The sequence below is a fragment of the Cotesia glomerata genome, linkage group LG3, assembly GCF_020080835.1.
Source record: "Cotesia glomerata isolate CgM1 linkage group LG3, MPM_Cglom_v2.3, whole genome shotgun sequence".
Classification (NCBI taxonomy): Eukaryota; Metazoa; Arthropoda; class Insecta; order Hymenoptera; family Braconidae; genus Cotesia; species Cotesia glomerata.
Window position 1 is genome coordinate 5,998,162 of NC_058160.1, and position 20,200 is coordinate 6,018,361.

The window sequence follows — 20,200 nt, forward strand, 5'->3', positions numbered from 1 at the left end:
TCTCCCAGAGTCAAAATCATTTTTCAAATTTCAATTCAAGTAATTAAAGCAACGAGATTCCATTAAAACTTTTGTTAAATTTAATTTCTAAATAAAAATAACGCCTCAAATTTTTTCAATACTGGAACATATGTAATAAATTATCAGGCATTGACACATATGATAGTATGAACACCAAGCATTATTAAATATCAATCATTAAATTAATTAGGGTGTTGTCAAAGATCATTTGAAAACAACGTAAAAAATATTATGCATGAGTTTAATTAATTATTCATGCAATGATTGATTTTTATACTTAGAAGTTTATATTCTTAATTTAGAAATTATAAATTTTGTCAAATGCATTTAGAGCTAAAGAAATGAATAAAAATAAATAAAATAGTCTAACGATTCAATTTAAATCATAACAGACTAAATTGTCAATTTTCATGTTTTACATTGCTTAATTTTTCCATTCACGTTTCATTGTTCTTTGTACATATTAATGGCCATATCGATAGTTTTCTAACGCAACCTTGTATCTCAAAAATGAAAATTTTAGAAATGAGGTGAAAAATAGCTTATAAAAAATGAATATTCATCTAAGAACAATATTTGTCAATTGTATTTTTTAAAAATACTATTGTATTTATTATTAATCTAGTTAATATTTTTTTTTCAGTAACGCGTTTATAATTAATTATTAGTTTTTCAGTTGAACCCTTTCATCTTCAAAAATCGAGATACGTGGTTGCGTTAGAAAACTCTCGATATGTTATCTCAAGTGAGTTTTATATTGATCAAAAAAATTTTTTTGAGTTTTTTCGTAAATTTTATTTATACAGACTTGAAAACTTAAGTAATAATGATTTTAATTGAATGGTTACAATGACTAATTTTTCTAAAAATATAATTTAGAATTTTTTAGTCTTCATAAGATCGTACATGTTTAGACAGCCCAAAATTGTAATAATATGATTAGTATTATAATTTTTAAAGTTATTTTAAATATTCGAACACTTATTAATATGTGAGATTTCTATTTTTATGAAAATAATACTGATAATTAAAAAGATAAAATAATAAAAATCTAAAAATACTAATAGAGACTAATTTTAGTTGAGAAGAGTTAGATACTTTTCGTGACGACTATTTAGTTTTGTTAATTAGGTCAAAATATAGCTCGCGAATCCTTCCTCGGTTTAAAAACCCCATTTAGCCCCCTGGAATGCACGTCATGTCAGGGGAGGTGGTGACGTCAGCTGAATGCGAACTCGCGATTGGCCAGTCGGGCTCTGACGTCACGACCGTTCAGATCTTTCTCGCTCGCGCTTCCCCGTTTTGTAACGCCGTTTCCTTCTCGGGTAGAAAACAGAACGTACAGCATAGTTCTGTGTATTGCAAGTTCGAATATATATACATACAATCGGTAAGAGAGTACATCGAGGTTCAAATTGGTTCAAAGCTCTAGTTTTCCAAGGCTACCTCATCCGCGTAGTTCACCGTCCATTTTCGCCTGAGGTATATCGCCATTCAATTTCCCGTAATTTTTTTTTTCATTCATTTATTTTTGTAAAATTAATTTTTGCTAATAGCAATCATACTTATTAAACAACCTTTTTAGTTTACATTTTTTTTAAAAACATATTTGTTTAACTATTTGTATTTTATTTGCCAATAAAATTTTTCATTATCATATTCAATAATTGACCCTATAAAGTGATTTATCAGTCATTGGTTTGTTGAATAGTTAATTAATTATACAAGTGATAATTTTAATAATTAAAAGATTTAAAAAAATATTTTTTCTAATTAATTTTTTACTTTATTTTATTTATTTTCTTTTTTCTATTTCAAGACGCAATTGTATTAAATATAAATCAAATGATGTTAAATTTAAACATTTAATGAAACTTTGAATTCTACATAAGTAGTTTTATTTTATTTAAACTCCAAAAATTAAAATATTTTTAGAGTATTATGATTTTAAAAGAAACACTGATAGTGAATGTTTATACTCTCAAACGTGAGATATAAATTTTTTCAAATAATTCTATTTACGAATAATTAATGATAAAAATAAGAAAAGGAACATTTAATGTTTCAGTTTATTTATACCAATTAAAATTTTTGAATATTTTTATGTGTAATTTTACTATTTTATAATTTCTCTAATAAAATTCAAAGAAATTTTATAAAAAAAAATTTATTAACTTTGAGATTTAAATTTTTTACTAAGAATGAATCATTAAATAATTTTTTTTTTTTTTCAACAAAAAAATTTTTCCATGAGATTGAGTGTTCAGTTTAAACAACGCGTTTCAATTTCTAATGACATTTTTTAAAAAATCAAACAATCTATCAAGTTCAAATTTAATGAATCATATAAATCTGTACCATCCCCTTATGCTGACGTACATGAAATTAAAAGTCTCACCGTACTTACCTTATAATTATTATTCAAAATTCCTCGGTATTTTTAATTGTTGATTCCCTGATAAATTGAGAGCTGAAAAAAAACTGATTATCAGAAGAATAGTGGGAAAAAGTGTAAAATTGTTTGTTACAAGGATGAATAGTAATTGAATAGTTATAAATTCAATGTCGTGCGCGTTACATCTTGAATTTTTATGAGTAAAGAATGTCGCAGAGAAGGTCCATAAATAAAGGCCCATTGAGGATGACGCCGATGGAGGATGGAGTAACGCAACCCAGTGACCTGCATTCGCGTCATTCACAATCCCACTCTTTCCCTCGGGTGCTCCGGTGCACTGGTACACTCCCTTAACAAGGGCACATACACGCATACATTCATCCCAAAAATATATGCCCGATTGATTCAGATCTTGATTCAACTTTTTGTTTTATTCAAACTTTCCTATGAATTAACTAAATTCACTACGCAAATAATTCAACTCTATTTATAAATACATTCAACAACAAATCAGTGAAGAGCATTCGAAATTGTATTTTTTAAACTTAACTTTGCAAAATTTCACCAATACAATTTTATCTTCATGGACTTTTTTTTTAACATGTTACCTTGACTCTATTCTGCATAAAAATGGAATTGATCAATTAGTACATCGCCGAATATTGGTGAGCAATCAAAAATTAGATCATGAAATTATTGAAAAAAAAAAAATTCATTGTTTTCTTTTTTTAGAAATTTTATAAAATAAAAATTATTTAAATAAACGATAATTGGTTTAGTTTTACGGTCACCTGGTTCTTTTCGAAGCATAAAAAATGGAAAAATTTTTATTTTTTAAGGATTCTATTTTATCACGAATTTACGACGATAATAATAAAAATTTGTAAAAATAAATTTTTCATTTAGTTTTAAAGCTTTGGGGGTTAAAAAAAATTTTATGTCGCCCAAAGACCGTTCATAAAATGTGTCCATTAAGTCCAGCAATTTCAAGTATTTTTTTCCTGTACTCTACGTGTAGAAGTAAACAATTTTTAAATGTCAATTTTTTTATAATTAAAAAAAAATCATTTTATTGAAAAATTGATATTTTTCTAATTTTTTGTTTTAATCATTTAAGAAAAAAAAATATGTGAGTATTTAAAGAAAATTATAAATATTATTTTTGAGTTAATATATTATGGACCGCGAAATTCAGCAACTACCAAATAAACTTAAAAGAGTGAAACTTTAAAAGTAAAATAATAATTTCAAACTAAAAGTAAATTTGAAATCTGTAAAGTTTACTATTAAAATTGTATTTTGTGGAATGGGAATCTCAAATTTCAAATTTTTCTATTAAAAATTTCGAACTAACTACTTCTGCAGTATAAAAAAATAAAACTGATTGATACGAAAAATAATACTTCACAACTCAATGAATCCTGGTTGTCCCAGAGTAGAACCCCGAGGTTATGGTGGTGCTTGGTTGCCAGGCAACTTTGGGTCAATGGGAAGCTTGCTCATAGAAATAAAATTAGGTCGACCTTTGAGATCTCTACGTCTGACTATAAATTCCTCGCATCGCTACATAACAGCCAAGCTTCTTTCTACGTCATTTACTCGACACATCAAATTATATATAATTCAGAGAAATACACATCGAGTTTTCTAAATATATTTTATACTTGTTTATTTTCTGCTTCGATCAATGAACAGCCGTGCAATAATGTGAAAATAAACACTCATTATTTATCCCAGAACTTTTATTTTCAATGTTATTCTTCCTTCGTAATTAACGAAACGCAAATGCTTTTAGTTATAATGTTTTTGAACTATTACAAGTCGAATCAATAGTGTAAATAGTAATGAATGCTATTATTTCTATAACTATTCTAAAATTTTTTTGCCCCACATTGAGTACATCAACTTTCACAAATTTAAATTGTTTTCATCGGAAAACAATTTAATATGATGTTACTTTGCTGAGTACACAATCTAATCTAAATCAATTTAAATTTTGTTCTAATAATTTTAAATAGTATCAAAACTCACTACATTTGATTTAACCGATATCTAATTTGAATGTAAGAGAATTTTCTTCTTTATGAATTAAGCTTGAGGAAAAATAAAATCAAACTATTGCAATGGTTTTTTATAATAAATAATTTGTACTTAATAATTTTTAGTATTGATATGATGATGTGTCAATATTTTTTTTTTTTTAATAATTTTTATTTAAACCTAAAATTTTTTTAGTAAAAATACGTAGAGTTTTAGAAAATTTGAAAAATTAAAAGTAAAAACTTTACAAATTAATATAACATTGTTCAGATAATTATTGGCTAGATGCACTATTAGGTAGACGCTGCTAATTGCTTGGAGCTCGGAACTATAATTATTTTTGATATGTCAATATTGTTAATTTGTAATATTTACTGCTAATCTAGATATTTGTAATTAGATCTAAAAAGCAATGATAGATAGAAATAAATTTGATAGTTTTGTCAATGCTCAGCTATGGTCAAAATTTATGTATGATCATAAATAGTCATGTACTACTCATTTTTTTCCTACTCATCGATAAATAATATATTAAAGTTCTGAAGTTTGGCATGGAATACCCCTCATTTATTTACGATACGTGAATATATAGTAGCATGCACTGGAAAAGTAATATATAATTCATTCGATGGAGAATTTACATCGGTGAAAATTCTAATCCATAAGAAAAATTCTCAATTGAGAAAAGCATTGAAGAAGAAGTTAAATTTTACGCATTTATCATAATAATTATAATTAATTTTTAGTGAAGCTCAATAAATTTAACACAAAATACAACGAGTTTATAAATTTTTTATTAAATATTTCTTTCAATTTTTTAACCTGGAAAATAAATATAAAATGAAGATTTTTAAACAAAAATATTGCTTTGTAATGAATTCTGACACAAAATTATTCTAATTTTCTTATAAAATACTATAAAATGAAACTGTTAAATGCTCGAAGGAAATAACAGATAAATTAATCCATATATATACTTAAATACTCTATAAAAATTCTTAATATTGTTTAAGTAAATAAAATACTATAAAACTATAAAATGAAATTGTTAAATGCTCGAATGAAATAACAGATAAATTATTCTATGTATGCTTATATACTCTATAAAAATTCTTAGTTCTGTTTATATAAGCATAATATATTTTAAAATGAACGGTAATTACACAGAAAAAAAAATGTTCTTGAATCAAGTATATAGTTTTGAAGAACTTAATATTCTTGATTTGAGTAGAAAAATTCTTGATTTAAGGAAATTTTTGCTTGATTAAAAGAAATTTTCCTTGATTCAAGAATTTTTCATCTTGATTCAATACAATTACCCTCTTCAAAATTATATTCTTAGTTGAAGAATTTTTCTCTTGAATCAAATTAATTTTTTTTTCTGTGTACAAAAGTTAATAAAAAACTCCTGAAAATAATATGGATAAAAGTGGGTTTTTTTCTCGAAGTTCATGATACATGACCGATAAACTAATAATAGCTCATTCAGAACAAGTTGAAAAATTAATAAAATCACAGTACATATAAAAATAATTTCATTGGCCTTAACATAAAGCAGAGTAACTCTATATACCTGGTAAATTTAAAATTCAATAATGACCTGCCCTTGGTTTATCCGTACATTACACTTCCATGCTCTAAATAGTAATTTTGCACATTTATTACGTCCAAAAAAAATACATTTTATCAAATTTAACTCAATTAATCAAAGTCTTAATTAATATTCCTTAAAATTTCCTTAATTTTTTATTCAACAAACATTTAAAATAAAATTAGAGTTTGAAATTGATTAAAACGATATTTTTCCGGGAAACAGAAAAACAAATATCTAAATCAATATCGATAATTCATTATATTAAGACACATACGGTACATATTATTCGTTCCATGTCTTATATCTAAAAAGTACGTTAAAAATATATAAAAAAAAAGGTTGCGTCAAGTGCCAAAGAGATAGAAATAGAGCCATTGACCTCCTGCAGTTCGCAGTTGCAGTCTCTATAAACTCTCAGCATATGATATAGGAAAGTTCACTGGCCCAGCAAAGCGCAAGCGTATTTCTGTTATCTTCTGACGTCACTGGATGGACTAAAGCTTCATTGAACCACCCCTGTACGCATCCCTCCGAGAAACTTATCAATATTATATCAATTCCTTCCACGTTTTGCATCAAATAAATAAATAATACTATTCGAGCAATCTATGTCTACCATAAAATATGTCAATAAGAAAATTTTAATTTCAATTTTATTATCAAATAAAACTTTCTCGAAAGTTAAACTTTACTGATTAATATTGTTCCATAATACAAACATTTATTTTTTAAAACATTTTGACTTTTCATTCTCAGACTTTATTTATTTTTAATATCAACGTTATAAGTTTTAGTTGTAAGTAACAATCCATAATAAATGGACTTTTAAAATAAAATTTAATAAATAAATTAACAGTCGATAAAAGTGACACATGAGGAAAACTATAGTTTATAAACCCGCATAAGTCCACCGGTAAAAACGTGAGCTAAAGCTAAAGGTGAATATGCGAATATGAAGGTATAGTAGAATTTACTATCAGCATAAGAGGGTGAAGGTAACTTGTAACTTGCGCCAGCAGGTAAAAAATTCTTTCAATAACTGCATTATTAAGTGAGCCGTATCATATTTTATATGCTCTTGTTTTCGCTGACCTTTTTTGTACAAAAGTATATTTTTATATTTATGATTCATATCACACTGAAAATTATTTAAAATTACAGACTTTTTGACGACAATCATATTCATTTGGATGTTGAAAACTTTTGATTAGTAAGAATAAAAGAAGTGAGTCGAAATATGCATAACATGATAAATGCTGAAAGAAATGTTTAAACTTTCGATTCAATTTTAAGTTACTAATCGATAAAATATTAAAATATAATAAAAAAAATCACGGTATGAAAAAAGGCTACGCCTATGAGACCTGCAAGGCTTCTCCGAGGGTTGCTATTAATCCATTTTACCGTTAGAAGATTTAAACGGCTTCTTATGCAATTCTATACGGTGTATTTGGTTTGTAATGTTTTTAAACCTTCCTCGTGTGTACTATATTTTATTTTAGAAATGTTTTATCTGTAAATTTAAATATAAATAAAATAATACTATTATTTGATTTTGGGTGCCCGTATTTATTTAATTATTACTGATTAATACAAATTCTTTGATAGAACAAATGCCTATTATTGAATTTTTTGCTTTATTAGTTGGCTGTGTGAAAAATGGCTCTTTTTCATCATGATGAGTAAATTGCTACAGTGTTAATATTGAATACGTAATGAAGTAATCAGAAATTTTATTGTATAGAGCATTGGATTTGTAATTATTGACTTTTGATTAAAATTTTGTCGTAATCATAAAATCAACTGAAATCTTTTCAATTTATTTCTACAAAAAAAATTCTTCTAATTTTTTTATACGTTTAGTATTTTACCTAGAACTTTATTTGAAATTTTCAAAATTCATTTTTAGTGCATAAAATTTTCATCTCGGAATATAAATATTACAATAATAATAATTCAACTTTTACAAATATTTATCAATAAAATATTTACAATAATTGATATGAAGCACTCTATAATTTTTTTACAATAACATTAATTTTTATATATATGCACTGAAAAAAAATTAACTTAATTCAATAGAAAAATTCTTAAACTAAGAAAATAATTTTGAAGAGAGTTTTCGTCTTGATTCAATAAGAAGTAATTTCAGTTGATTCAAGAATTTTTCGTCCTAATTCAAGACAATAGAACTTTTCAAAATTATTTTCTATTCTTTAGTTAAGTTTGCAACTAAAACGTATTTTTTATTTTTTTAAACTCATAACGTGAATGCATTTCTCTTTCAGTGTACATGCACTTGATTGCAATAATTTTTCATTTATGTATAGTTAATGTTATAATTATAATTTTCGCTATTGTTGCATTGTTGTAACATCTGAATAATTTGCACATAATTTTCATAATTGTGATTTAACTTTATAGCCATAACTTTTACACTTTCACACTTTAGCATGCTTTAAATACATTATAAAAAATGTATCTAGTTATAAATTTTTTGTTGAATGAATTTCACAGAATTATCAGCTTTTGTTTCTTTTAAAATTATAAAATAAAATTTTCTGTTAATTGCTATAAAATTTCATTATAAAAAAACGCTTAAAACTACAACCAACGATTTGATTATTCACTCAAATATTTGTAAAAATTTAGACGGTTACATGTGCAAACTTTGATGAGAATAAATTAACTGAGGTTGCATGAAAACTAATTACAAATGTCACCTGCTATTTCATGTGAATAATACAGCGCAATTTAAATTTAACGCATTCTAGCGCGTCGGTAATTACAAAAACTATAAAAAATTTGAGGTGTGGAAAATAGCCTTCGAAAATTCGCCGCACTCAACTCGATGTAAATTTACAATGAAATTTTCTCAGTATTAAATTCGTTATTTAATTTAATATTATCAAAACGTGTTCAAACAAAAAAACATTCTTTGAAATTGTTTAAACAATTTCATCAATTTTCTAATTATTTTATCTACAATGCTTAAGATCAGTTTTCTCTAGAAATTTTCCTACACGGTAAAAAATTTTGTGTTAAAAAATTTTAAGTAAAATATTTAACACGTTTTTTGTTGATTTAAGAGAATAAGTGTTAAATATTTAACACAAAAATTTTTAATACAAAATTTTTTATTGTGTCTTTAAATTTGAATAATTCAAAACAATTAGACAAATATCATCCTTAAAATTTGATACTTAATTGAAGACTAAAAACTTTTTATAAAACCAAACATATGTTAATTATAATAAAGTATATTTTCTAATTAGATGAAGACCAACATATTTCTTCAGAATATCATAAAAGAAGAAATTTTTCATAATAAAAGAAGCCAATGGAACGAAAGTAGGCGTATTCTATCAAGTTATCATAAAAATAGGCAAGCCGTCTTATGTTTCTGTCTTATTTCATTGTACAATTGAGATATGAAATATGACATAAACTTAAGGTGGTTCCCTATATAATCATCCTGAAGCTATCCTGCCTCGTAAACTGGTTGCTGGAATAAGTTCTGGATTCAAAACTCCTGAAAACATTCCAAGGTAATAAGTTTTGGTTGGTAAATTTATCTTTATATCTTCATTGCATAATATAAGGTGAGATTTATTTTCAGTAGTGAAATTCAATGTCTAGTCAGGCATAGTTCAATTAAGAGTAAATAACAATGACAATATACATATATAATAATAATAATAATAATAATTAACAGGTAATAGCAGGTTAAAGGTAAAAGGTAATGGGTAGTAAGGATGGTAAATAAAAGAAATATAAAGACGAAGCCGACGCGGGGTGCTAAGCCGAATCCTGAAAAGTGTTGTAGAGCTTAGTCGGCTAACGTTACTTATACTGTACTCTGGCAGTCGGTGTAGGGGACACGAGGATATCAGGCATCTTTCTCGCAACTGCTCGCATTCCACCCCTATTAGATTCGATACTTATATCTATACTTAACGGGTCTATACCATTTTACCGCAACTGCACATAAAAATCTAAACTTTTTTTATTCTAACTCCATGATGCACTTTGCAAAATCTTGTTATTTTATTTAAAATATACGCCTGACATTATTTATAATTGACCTATTTATTAAATTTATTCGTCTTATTAATTCTCAATACTAATAATAATTTATTAGAAAATTTATTTTGACTGGTCACAACAAATTAATATGTATAATTTATTTTAATATTTGGTCTTAGAGTGCAGCTTTTTTCGACCATAAGTCATTATTATTTATCATTAATAATTACAATAATATTTAGTAATTTAATAACTGAATTTAAAATGTGTTTTTCTGCAATTACAATATTATAAAAATGAATTCTGTAATTAACTTTTTATTTTAATTAGATCTTTACCTTTCAATCAAAAAAGAAAAAAAATTTATCCTATATTCTGTTGCGTTTTCGGTGACGTAACTTTCAATAGGAGAAATTTTCTTAATTAATAATTAATAATCAATATTATGATTATTTCTTTCATTAAAATTAAATATAATTAATACCATTAATTTCATATCATTTTGTGAATCTAAAGTAGAACTTTTTAGCATTATTAGCTGTACCAAAAATATTAATTTTTAGACAAGAAAATTTAGTGAAATAATTTTTAAACTTTATAAGACGAAAATCGTAATTTTTAGTTTGCATGAAAATTACTTACGCTAAAATAAATTAAAAATAGTTCATGACAATTATGATAATTAATACAATTTGAATACTATTTTATTTAACATAGATTTCTTCGAACCTTTCGTTTTGCATATTCGGAACTAAGTACTTACAAATATAAAATAGGTCAAGTTAGTCTCAAGGAAACACTGCTAAATCCTATTACACCGCATAGAATCATAGTTATAATTGTCTGAATGTGTATAAGTATTTATAAGCATAATTAGTAAATTCTAAAACTAGATCTTGTTGTTGTTCTTCTAATAAATACGTCCTCACACTCTTAAGGATTCACATCATTCGTAACTCACCTCAATAATTAAATCATTAATGTATAGAATGTACAAAATAACATTACACCAATTTCATTTTATAAACCTCATTAAACTACTTTTATAATTCTTAACCTACTTAATATACTTTATGCTATTTTGTTATCAAGCATTTGTCAATATTAAACTTTTCTTTTTTTTTTTTTTTATACATTACTATCCGCTAACTTTTTCTGAAAATTATTTCAAAAACTTAGTTCTTAATTATTTGAATTATTCAAGCTATAAAAAATTTTTCTTAAAGATTGCCTCTGGAGTGTTTTTAATAATAATTTAAACTTAAATTTAAATTTTGTAAATATATTAAAAAAAATTTAATCCTCTATAAAATGAGCCTAGAAATAATAAAAAAAAAAAAAAAAAAAAAAAAAAAACATTAAGATAAGTTGAACAAAAAAAAAGGTCATACTTTTATTTAAACCTACAAAAAATTTTTTAATTCAATCCTCAATCTTTAAAAATGATAAAAAAAAAATAAAATCTGATGTATTCAGTAAATATTAAATAAATATAATTTTAATATGTAAAAAAAATATGTATGAATATATATTTAATTTATATTTGTGGCAAGTATTTATTTCGTTTATTTATTTACAAGATTTATTAAAAATCTAAAAAACATCTTTGATTTATGTATGTAAAAGGGTAATGTCTGCGACTTGCATAACTTGTGTGCCCTTATTTCCAAAGATACACGTGTTTTCTATGACTAATACTTTCAACCGATTGGCCGGTACTGTTAAAAGCTGTTGCGCAATTGGTCGATGGATTAAGTTACCACGTGGGGTTGTAGTATAAAACACGAGGTAAGGGATGAAACTACTTGCAGTTCTTTAAGAAACTTGTTAATGTTATGAGTGTTTTTTATTTTCTTCAGTATTCATTTTGTTTGTCAGTGCAGTGATTGTTTGAAACTTATTTTTCAATTAAATTATACATTTTTAATTAATTAAAATATCAAATATGAATAACTAGTGCATTTTGTCCTTCAATAGAATATTTTTAATAAAATCGGTAACTTGCGGATAAATAATAGCGGGAGTCCAAAAATAGTTTGGTTTTTAATAAATGAATAAAATATAAAAAAAAAAAAAATATATTCGGAAGTAATTGTTTCTTTAAACATAATATTAACTAAATTGACAATTTCAAAAATTGTAATGCTTACACTATTTTCGGTATTATTACCGCGAGTGTAATTTTAAATTACTGATTAATTTGAACACTAAGTTAAAAAAAAATGTTAAAATTATATTGAATTATAAATTTCGAAACGAGGACAGTGTTTAAGAACTCGTATTACTTTCGCATTCTAAAATCGAACTCAATGAATTTTGTATTAATGCTTGAACTAGCCGGTCAATTCTATAGCACCTAAAGATGTTTATTCCCGGCGATTCACCTACTATACGGCTATAATACTAAATATTACACTGAATATGTTTGCTACTGTGACACCGATCTTATTTAATGCCTTATAGGTGGATATACTATACCAGTATGTCAGATATCTTAACTAAAAATATAGTTTATTATTTTTTAATAAGTAACTCTAACTGAGTGACCTCAAATTTATTAATTCAATCATCAATGATTAACTCTATTAACGTATGTTAATTAAATTAATTAATTAAAAGAGGTGTGAGATATATTGTATATAATTATCGATAAATGAAGATAAATTGGGCCTTAATGCAGCTGCTGGCCACTGCACAAGATTAGACATATGACTCTTGTGCGTGTGACAGCGGCTATGATGGGGCTTCTTTCATACAACAGCTTAATAATATATTCCAGTCAATATAAAGAAATTTACACGTATGTAATATACACTCGTATGTACTTTACAGTACTTGTGCTGGTAAAAAACGTATGAACAAAACTTTCATCAATAGTTACTGGATATAAAAGGGGGAAGACCTACGGGTTTACACGTCAAGTATCGAATTTAGAAACTTGATATTTTGATACTTGTATACATAATCAACTTAATTTTTATTTTTTAGGTATCATTAATTATTTATGTTTCGATTGGTATTATCGAGAGTGGATTGAAGAAACAATCTAAGTAACATATGAATAATTAAATTAATATTTATGAAAAGAATTTGTAAAGAAAAAATTTTCTTTGGATGATCTCTTTCTTCTTTCTTTGTAATTGACTTACGAATTACTTATCATTTTTATAAGTATAAACTTTTTAATTTTTATGATTAATATTTATGTATGTAAAATACCAATTGGCACATATTAAATAAAAACATATTTTTAAATATTAAAATTTAGTTTTTAAGGTTTTTATTTTCATTAAAAAGAATTATTGTTCATATTTTTTGAAAACTATTAACGAGCAGTAAAAATATTTTTAAGTTTTATTTGTAATTGCTTTAAAATAGAGTAAAAAAATGTTTTTAAATCATTTATTATATTGTTGATATTTAAATAATTTATTGCAATTATTATTGACTACTTTATTTTTTAGTTTAAAGCACAATAATATTTTTATTGTTATGCTAATGAGTATGATTATATATTGCGATGAAATAATATCAATGTTTTTTGTACAGTCATAAAAAAAAATCTGCAACGAAGAGGTGATCCAAGAGAAGGAAAACTGATTGCGGACATCATTTACTGTCTGTCAAGATTATTCTCATTGAGATGTTACTTTACACCAGATATTGAGATTAATAAAATCATGTAGCTAATTGTTATTTTATTACTAGTAAAAAGTATAGATATTTGATTAAATTTACTTACAATTTTGTATAAATACACTGTAAAAAGGATTCATTAATATAATAAAGTTTATTAAATTACTTGAGTTAAAAGCTTAATAATAGGGTCTAATATCCTCAAGGTAAGTTAAAATTTTTTTAAATTAACTTTGAGCAGCAGTTTGATTGAAAAAATGTTTTCAAATAAATACAATTCATATAGTTTAACATCATTTTTATATTTAAATACCACTTCAATGAAACACTATTATACAAAATAACTTTATATACATTCATTTAATATATAATTTATAATATCCTGCTTTAAAATTTAAAACACACCACACAAACAGATCATCAAGAGTCAATATAAAACAGATACATTTTATCATTAAATTCAAACCTGTGCTTTAGTAGTAACTGAGATTGCTAGATTCTCACATTTTTAAAGTAAGAAAATATATTTGTGGATACGGAATGTTTAAATTCAGTCGATATGCAATTCTTAGTTTTATTTTTAATAAATCCTTCGGAGATTCCTTGAAACGAGACTCTATGATGTCATATAATCACTTTATTTTGATTACTGATCGATCGATCAATATTTGTACGCTTTTTAGTTATAATTGTAGCCAACAATTCATACTATCTCATTGTCAGTTTAATTATGGACCTTTTACTTCATCATTGTGCATTTTCATAGCAAAACATTGTATAGGTTTACAATCTCTACCGTCTCCAAAACAGAGCACTGTTTCTCCTTCATTTAAATCATGTTTAGCTATTCTCTCAGGTGATGAATACGTCATTCCACAGCTTTCTATTTCATTTCCTCCGTTTCCTGTAAAAGTAAAAAAAAAATTTTTAATTTTGATAAAAGTTTTTAATTCTTTATCTAGGTCAAAATTTATTTTTAATAATTTAATTATCGCTGATTCTTAAATGAACTTTAGTAAAAACATAAAATATTAAATCAATTTTTTGAATGTCAAATAAATGGTGTAATCTATTTATAAAAATTATTTTTAATTTAAACTGAAAAAGTAAGTTTGCAGTTTTAACTTTAAAAAAATGTCAATATATAGAAAAAAAAATATTAAAAAATTAAAGCATTACCTATACGTCGGCTGTTTGAACGTTTATGACAAATAACTGTCCTCAATAACATTAAAGCTTTGCCATCTATTAATTCTGGATCAACTCTTAAGCTTTGTTTCACATGATACACCGCACCAGTGTAATTTTTTTTTGCAAAAAGCAATGATCCATATAAATAATTTGTTAATGGCTAAATAAAATTGAAAAAAAAATACAACACTTTATTAGATTTATTTTTTATTTAGGATAGTAAATTAATATAAAACTCGCAATGCTTAATTTATTGAGTATTTATATTATATTATTATGCAACAAATTGATCACAAGATTTATGTATGTGGTTAGGCTTATTTATAACATGTAAATTTAAAGTATATAATCGATTTTTTTTTTTTTCACTTTAATTTAATTAATAAGTTAGTGTAATTTTTTATATCAAAATATATATTATGAAAGAAAGTCGTTCTAAAGATCAGTCTACAATTTAATCTGCAGTATATTTTTAACGCATATAAAAATCTTGATCTAAGGTGTAAGATAAACATGCAGGTTCTAAAAATTTATATGTATAATATAGTGTAGACGTAGATAGATTACCTCAATAGAGTTTATCCGAAGAGCTTCTTTGGTAGTTCTCAAAGCATCATCAATCAATCCAAATTTTTGGCTGATTGAAGCGATACTTACTAAAGGTACATCTTTGAATCCATTTGGAACAGTATTTAAAGCAGATTGAAGGCAATCCAGAGCATTTCTGAATTTTCCGGCGACTCGCCAGTGCAAAGAAGCCAGCATAGACAAAACCCATGGCGCAGCAACTTCCTATTTAACAAATTCATTATAATTTAGTCATTTTCTGCATCAAATTAATACTCTTATTAGATAAATTTATACGTCACTGATTTTGTAGCAGTCAAAATTCTTTGTCCGATTTCAGCTAATTCTGAATTTTTAGCCAAGCTTGTTAAAAATGATGTCAAACTGCTTTCAGGAGAACTAATTCCCATAGTTGCTTTTAACAATAACGGAGAAATAAATTTTGAGTCAAAAGAATTTGGTGTCTGACAAATCGGTGGATACCAGGGTAATGCATGCTCTTTGCCTGAATCCATTCCAATCAATTCATTAACAAAAATATTAACTCTGAGAAAAAAAAATTTTTAAGTAAATAAAATTATCGTTAGTAATTTTTTTTTCCTTGATAATCATGTAATACCTACATGTAGCCTTTGTTCTCTGGTGATAAATAAATAGGTATGTATTGTTTGGTGTCAATAAGTAGCGATGGTTTTTCACACTCGCTCTGATCTGGCCAATTTTTGTTTTCAAACTCTCGATTACTTTTCTTTATTTCAAAATTATAGTACTTTGGTTTACTAGTCGGTTCCATAAAAACTGTAAAGAATTCCGTACTCCGGTCATTAGAATTTTTTGGTATTGGACTAAAGTGCTCATTTTTAGCTAATTAAAAATTGAAATAATAATAATGAATTAATCTAATAAAATAATAAACATAAAAATTCTAATATTTGCTTAAAGATAAAAATTTTAATAACTTACAAGGTAGAACTTTGGCTGTTGACATTCTGTCGTTAATTTTTTCAACTTGATTCTCAACATTTTTTAATTGCTGCAAACTAACGCCAATATCAACAAGAAGATTATGGGCAAACATTTGATTGTCATTAGCAACTTGACATGATAGCATTGCATCGTCGCCGTCACGTTGCATACAAGATTGTCCTCTATTTGATAAAATAGGCCCCAAACGATGAGCACGAAATGCCGCAAAAGGCGTTTTCATTCGCTCACACAATATTTTTTCTTCAAGCTTTAACCATTCTGTATAATCTTTTTGTTGTGCGTGTAACTCCGTCACTATATCATCCAATCTCCTAAATAACAAATAAAACCCATGTGCTTTTCCAATCAACTTGTAACTATTGATAGAAAAAAATTTGAAAAAAAAAAAAACGGGTGTATTTACTTGTGTAAAGCAGTGAGAGCTTCAGTTAAACTTTGACAGCATAATATAACAAATTTAGCTTGCTTTGCCTGTTCCATTGAAGGCGTAAGCCTCAAAGAATTGTCATAGCACGCTAATGATCGATTGTAATCACCTAAAATTGCATAAACATGCCCTAAAGCAAGATGTTGATGACTTTGTGTTGGCGCATAATCTATTGCCGCATGGAGAACAATGGCTGCTTCTGCTGAATATTTAGCAGCATGTAAAATTCCGCCCGTTGTTAATAATGGTATGTCACGATATTGCCTTTAAAATTATTTATTCATTACTTTACTTTCAATATATTATTAAAATTTATTTTTCTTTATAGTTATATAATAAAAAGCTTTTTATCTACCTAGGAGCTGTAACGATAGCCCGCCTAGCACATTCAAGAGCATTAAAAGCATCTCCTTTTACTCGCCAATAAATAGCAGCAAGATTTAAATGCAACCATGAAGTGCTGTTTCTTTTCAATCCATGCGCTATTTGATGACCGAATTTATTTAAATCCGTTCCTGGTGGTAAATACTTTATCAAGCCTTTTTCTTGGTGCTGCGATAAATTTTTCCTATTGCGCATTGCCTGTTTTTTAGAAATATAAAATTATTGATTATACAGTTAATGTAAATTTTTTATCAATTTACTTACACTGAGATGTTCAAAAGTGTACATGCTAAAATCTAAAGGAAAAGTTTTTTTGCAATCTGGAATAGCTCGTTTGCCATCATCTGGTATTCCGTCGAGTAAATAATCTTTTTGTCTGTAAAAAGTAAATATATTTAAGACAAACTATGTAATGCACCAAATAATGATGAACTCGGTAACGGTCGCTTATTTATCAAGACAAAATTTCTTAGGTCATAATTTCTCAGTAATAAATTATCAGGTAAATATTTATCAACATCATAATTAATTTTTACCAAAATTAATCCGACAACAATTTCTCATAAAAAATTTCTCATGCAAAAATTAACAACGGGGTAATTAACTCGGTAATTTTGTTCTTGCAACCAAAATTTTATACCTCTATTAGATATCAAATTGTTTTTTAAAATTATAATAAATTTTGAACTAATTGTTTTTTCGTACAAATGGAAGATTCTCTAAAATGGAGTTAGACAATTTGCTAATTAGAACGTCGTTATAAATTATACAACTTACGTTACACCCTTTCGGTAGCTACCATCAGTAGCGACACTAGCATAAAAATCAAAATCCTCCAATAATTTCCGATTAGATATACATTCTGGATTCGACGATTGCAACCAAGACTCCAAATCTCCGATGGAATTGAGAACAGCTATTTGACTATCAAGAACCATTTTTCTTGCCATTATTTTTTTGTGCAGTGATTGAACAATGTTCATTCGTTTTTCTTGTTCAAGAAGTGCAGGAAGATCATTCGGTCGTTTCATTTGAAATGCCGAGTCCAACTATAAAAGATAATATCAATTTAAGTAATCATCAGAAATATTGAAATAATATCAGAGTATTAGATGAATAAAATAAGCGGGATCTCATCCATTATCAATGAAATTCAAGTATAGCAATTCAAATCCGATTTTATCACATATAAATTATTTAAACCAATTGATGAAATCCTTAAGCCAATCTGATTAAAGTTTTATCATCAATTTTACGGCAATTTAATATTAAATGATATATGTGAGATGTTGTTATGATAAATGTATCAAACATAAAATCTCTATCAACTAGTGCTACATAAAGTTTACATTTTTCTACATGTAATTAGTCATATCTTATCAGGTCTTTAATGTGTTGTCAGAAGCAATTTATCATTTTTCGGCTAATCAAAAATAAAGCATTAAATTAAATTTTTTGTTTTATAATTCTCACTGTCAAAAATAATTATAAAAAATAACATTATTATACCTGTGGTTGGATTTTTCCATTTTCAGTGACAACCCAGTGAGTCGTACCAGATATACCAATAATTGCTTGAAATAACATAAAAAAAATTCTGAACGATTTTAATTTGACCATCATAATTTCACTTTTCTTTATTTCAATAAAATAAGTTTTTCTAAAACAATAATACTGATTATTATTATTATTATTTTACATCAATAATTTGGTATCTTTTTTCCAGTGAATTAAACCTAAATTTCATTCTATGTTTTCACTGATTTCTTATTAATTCGTCTCATTTTCATAAATTGCGAAACTTTGCTAAGACGTAAAGTCGCGCGAAAACAAATAATTTGATCAGGACTACTGAACTATTTTATTTTATTCAAGTGTTGAGACGAACAACTGTATAGTTCGATATTTGAGGTTACTACACGTACATAAATATACGCTTTTCTATCTTTTACTCTCTTCAATTTCAACAGTGTCTCGAGAGCGAGATAACTATACTTTTATCTTTTACCTGTTTCTTTTTCATTGGCTGTTACGTAACCAATGGAACTATTCTGTAACAGACCACGTGGGAACATTTGGCCATCAGATTGGCCATTTAAAAAAAGTGCGCTTTTAAAAGACATTTAGTTTCAATTTAATTATCAAAATTTATAATAATAAATGTAAAAAAATTTTTTCAAATCTAATTTATACTTATCGTGACTTTAAATTAATATATTTAAAAAATACAATAATTTTTACTACATTTAAAAATTAAAAATTACAAATAATTTCCTCTAAGAATATTAAATTATAGAGAAAAATTTTTATGAAAACTTGTGACACATTTAATATTTATTATTTCATAGCGCTTGGGGGTAATCGTCGGTGTCTACCTGTTAAACCGGTATGATTCATAAAAATTGATAAGAAAATGATAAAATATGATTCAATCGTTGAAAAATGAACTTGTTTTTCAATTATTAAAAATTTGAAATTTAAAGTAAATAGTGATTTTTCACTATTGCACGGAAAAAAGTAAACTGTAATAAATAACAGTCGATTTATAATAAGTAATGATCAACTGCTAAAAATTACCATTTCAAACAGTAAAATCGTGATTTTACTATTCACTTTATAACCCGAGTCGAAATTTAAGTCGTAGATTCAACGTTTTAAACGTTCAAATCGTAAATTCGACGTATTGAACGTTGAAAACGTAAGTTCAACGTATTGGACGTTGAAATCGTAATTTGAACGTATTGAACGTAAAAAATATAGATTCAACTGTTTTAAAAAAAATATAATTGGATCATATATTTTTTTTAAAACAGTTGAATCTATATTTTTTACGTTCAATACGTTCAAATTACGATTTCAACGTTCAATACGTTCAAATTACGATTTCAACGTCCAATACGTTGAACTTACGTTTTCAACGTTCAATGCGTCG

The 20,200-nt window shown here is 26.0% G+C and overlaps 1 protein-coding gene across 2 annotated transcripts; it reads right to left on the minus strand.

Annotated features, from left to right (window-relative positions):
• Positions 1-13,995: 13,995 nt before the first annotated feature.
• On the minus strand, positions 13,996-19,212 carry LOC123260880 (tetratricopeptide repeat protein 17). Of its 2 annotated transcripts, none has more exons than XM_044722244.1 (11): positions 18,778-19,212; positions 18,046-18,317; positions 17,533-17,644; positions 17,240-17,466; positions 16,861-17,148; positions 16,434-16,768; positions 16,094-16,268; positions 15,773-16,016; positions 15,471-15,695; positions 14,892-15,063; positions 13,996-14,616 (listed from the first exon to the last, which is right to left on the minus strand). In XM_044722244.1, exons 1-11 carry the CDS (start codon positions 18,889-18,891, stop codon positions 14,441-14,443), a joined length of 2,340 nt encoding a protein of 779 aa, XP_044578179.1. In that variant the 5' UTR covers positions 18,892-19,212; the 3' UTR covers positions 13,996-14,440. The 2 variants fall into 2 exon arrangements, with proteins under 2 accessions (XP_044578179.1, XP_044578178.1); XM_044722243.1 differs by having other exon boundaries at positions 16,094-16,334; positions 18,778-19,210.
• Positions 19,213-20,200: the final 988 nt, after the last annotated feature.

Bases quoted from the DNA above. Each gene is read 5' to 3' on its own strand.
- LOC123260880 (XM_044722243.1), bottom strand. From the start codon at position 18,891: ATGATGGTCAAATTAAAATCGTTCAGAATTTTTTTTATGTTATTTCAA. The intron at 17,645-18,045 runs GTAAGTTGTATA...TACTTTTTACAG, and splicing joins AGCTACCGAAAGGGTGTAAC to ACAAAAAGATTATTTACTCG. The intron at 15,696-15,772 runs GTGACGTATAAA...TTTGTTAAATAG, and splicing joins TTTTGACTGCTACAAAATCA to GAAGTTGCTGCGCCATGGGT.